At 52.3% G+C, this 3,366-nt stretch overlaps 1 protein-coding gene across 1 annotated transcript in view; it reads left to right on the forward strand.

Moving 5' to 3' along the window:
* Nucleotides 1–1,259: 1,259 nt before the first annotated feature.
* Nucleotides 1,260–3,366, forward strand: part of LOC142786651 (metabotropic glutamate receptor 5-like) — a 155,360-nt gene continuing 153,253 nt past the window's right edge. Inside the window, exon 1 of the mRNA XM_075884282.1 lies at nt 1,260–1,327. Within this exon, the coding sequence (XP_075740397.1) occupies nt 1,260–1,327 (68 nt within the window). The remainder of the gene's footprint in view (nt 1,328–3,366) is intronic.

A 3,366-nucleotide genomic window follows, 5' to 3' on the forward strand; every position in this document is an offset into this window, starting at 1 on the left:
AGTGGGGTGGTGTGGTCTTCATGCGCATGTGAATGCCGAGCTGGAAAATGCCCGCGCAACAGAGGGCGAGCGCGAGTGCCCACTGGCCACCGGATACAATCATGATGCGACGTGCCGCAGCCTCCTTGCTGCCATCGGTCCTGTTCTGACCGAGCCGGTCATGGCCCGAACAGTCAGGGGCGATCTCCATGGTGACGACTTCATGGGGGTCTGCGCGACGTTCAGGCCGTACGCTGGGAGCCAGAATGGCGTGCTTGTCGTCGTCGGTAAGATCGTACATCCCGTTGCCAGAAAGGCAGATGCTGGCTCTCTCCACCCCGAACGCATCGATGCAGCTCACACGCTCGGCCAATGACTGCCGATGTGGCACACACTGGTCCAAGACTGTCTCCGAAAGCTCTGTCTTGGAAATAGCATTGGCTGCCGGCACGGAAGTTCGTGAGATGGGTCCCGGTGTGCAACCTGGTATCGGAAGAGTGACGCCTGCATTGGAGCCTGTTTCAGTGTAACCTGCGGAGCGCTCAGCCAAGAGGTCATCAAAGCCCATGCAGGGCACAGCTGCACATTCGGGATGGTTCAGTGTGGGTATGTCGTCTGAGTGACGTCCTTCACGAGGCCCGTCTTCGATAGTGGTCCCCGGCTGGGCTGAACTTGAATTGGACGACGGCAAGGAGTCCGAAAGCTCAAGTGAACTGCAACGCATGACTGCAACCTAGAGGCGGAAACCCTCCTGCGCCTTCTCCTCGGTAGTCGTCAGGTTGAACTGGGTGGTGGAAGGGAGATCGGAGAGCGTCTGACCGAAGGCAGCTATGAGCTTGACGCTTCACTCCGCCCATAACTGCTGCTTCCAACCTTCATAACGGTGCCACGCCACTGCACCTTCCCGAAGACGGTCTATGGCCACATACCATTTCTGATTCGCTGTCCAGGCCGCGCGCATTGCCAGCGCGTTGACGGTTGCCACCCAGCTGTCGGCGTCGTTCCGGACCCCGTCGAATTCCGGCAGTTCGTAGGTGGACGGCGATGGTGGGGCGGCACGTGAGAATGCGGATATCACTGAGGCAACGCCATTGAGCTGGTCTGAGAGCTGCAGGAGGGTGCCCCAAAGCTGCCTGCGTTGCTCCAATGGGCTTGCCTCAAGATCGTGCGAGGCAGCTACGTCCAACACTGCGTTAATGTCACACAATGCTGGCAACATTGTAGGAGCTCGCTCGGAGATTGACGCTGTCAGTTCGTCAGTCTTGACGCGGAGTAGCGCCATGGTACGCCGGAGGTCCGCGGTGCTGTCGGGCATTAAGCCCGAAGAGTCAGTGATCGTGGTCTTTGAGTAAGTAGCAATTGCAGCACTCACCCCCGTGTGGTCGACGAGCAGGGAAGCCTGGACGGCGTTCCGTGGCGGCTCGTTTGTTGTAAGAGTACCGCAACGGGAATGTAGGCCATGGGAAACGTGAGCGGCGTTCCCAAGGGACAGGAACCGGTGTGCTCCCCGCCGGGAAGCGGTGGCAGGGTTTCAATCGGGTCATGTCCTAGAACCACAGGGGAGGCATGGGCGTCATCCACAGGTGGTCTGAAGGGTGGCTGAAGCGGCGGGTGGGGGTGGGACCCCATCGCTAAGGAAGCGTGAACAGCGTTCCTTGATGGGGAAGCCCGCGCTGCCGACGAACCACGAAGACACGTACCAGTGGCTTTCTGCAGAGGGTTCACTTGTCGGACTGCGCCATTGTAACGGAGAGAAAAGAGACAACACCCGATCCTGGGCCAGCTGTTCTTATTCTGTACTTTGTCTTCCTCTGCTTTTGTCTAGCTACCCGCGCGCCGAAGCGCCAGCGTCTTTCTTGGTCATGACAATATATATATATATATATATATATATATATATATATATATATATATATATATATATATATATATATATATATATATATATATATATATATATATACATATATATATGATTTCTTCGGTTTTGTTGTTCATCACTCGAACAGCGATGGCAGCTCTGAGCGCCGATTGGTCACTGAAGAGAGTACACTTCACTACTCGTTTCTTTGTTTCTCGTTTTCTTATTCGGGTGATTGTTTAGCATCATCATAATGTGAAAATATATGAGCTTATAAAGTAGAAGGAAAGAAACACTTGGCAGGAAAGACGCTCAACTTACAACTGAAGAATAATCGGAAAAGTCCATTGCACAAAAACACCGAAACGCGCAGGCGCAACCAACTATCACTGAAAAACTTCACCCCCACAAAGTGAGTGTTTCTCTCCTTCAACTACTTAAAATTAACACTTCTTCGTCACTTAGCGTGACCGAGGGGACACTGATACGCGTGCTAGCGCTCACCCTGATCAGCCCTGCTTCCGTGATTTTTTTGGTCAATCGGAGTTAAGATATGCTTAGAATTCCCGCGCTGCGAAACTGCGGATTGCACCCACAATTAGACAAGTGTGCGTGCCACCTGCGGTAACCTTCCATGACGACGCATGCTCTCCAAATGGATCACATAAACATCAGCCTGCCTTGCTTATGTACATTTTCCCGCAGCTCAACGGTATTTCGTACACAACCTCTCAAGAACACGGTACAAACTGCGTGGCATGTTTTTTGGTGCAGCCACTTTTGTTCACCTTACCCTGTTCCCGATTTCCTATCATGGCGCACACTTTAGCCAGTTTGCAGGGAGCCGTGAGAACAAGCTCTACTCCGTGCTTATGCTCAATCTTCATGAGACTGTGCAACATCTTGTGCACACATAGACCATGGCTACAACCAGGAAGCAAGGGCGGCCGCGCAAAGAAACATGCCGGGCAATTTGTACCGTGCTCTTCAAAGGTTGTGTACGAAATACCGTTGAGCTGAGGGAAAGTGTACATCGACCAGACGGGCCGATGCTTATATGACCGACTCGGAGAACATGCGTCGTCCCGGAAGGTTTTCGCAGGTGGCATGCACTTGTATATGCATTGCAAGGATTGTGGTTGCGATGCGCAGTTTTGCAGCAGGAGAATTCTGAGCATATCTTAAAACTCAGATATACCAGAAAAATCACGGAAGCAGGGCTGATCAGGGTGAATGCAAGTACGTGTATCAGTGTTCACCTCGGTCGTGATAAGTCACAAAGTATTCTTTTTAAGTATAGTTGAAGGAGAGCAACACACCCCTTGGGGGGTTAATCATAAGATGAACAGTGGGAGTGCCTCAGACTCGCTGGCCGATGTTTCAATAGGAGGACATATCTTTTTCAAAGGTGCCGTGTCATCCTTGGCAAGTTAGTTTTAAAGGGGCTAGCGGTGACGTCCTCTCATGGCGGCGGCGCGTGTCCCTGTTCATGATCGTCGTCGTGACAGCACTCTTCTGCTTTATAG

This window comes from Rhipicephalus microplus, unplaced genomic scaffold (assembly GCF_043290135.1).
Source record: "Rhipicephalus microplus isolate Deutch F79 unplaced genomic scaffold, USDA_Rmic scaffold_27, whole genome shotgun sequence".
Taxonomy (NCBI): domain Eukaryota; kingdom Metazoa; phylum Arthropoda; class Arachnida; order Ixodida; family Ixodidae; genus Rhipicephalus; species Rhipicephalus microplus.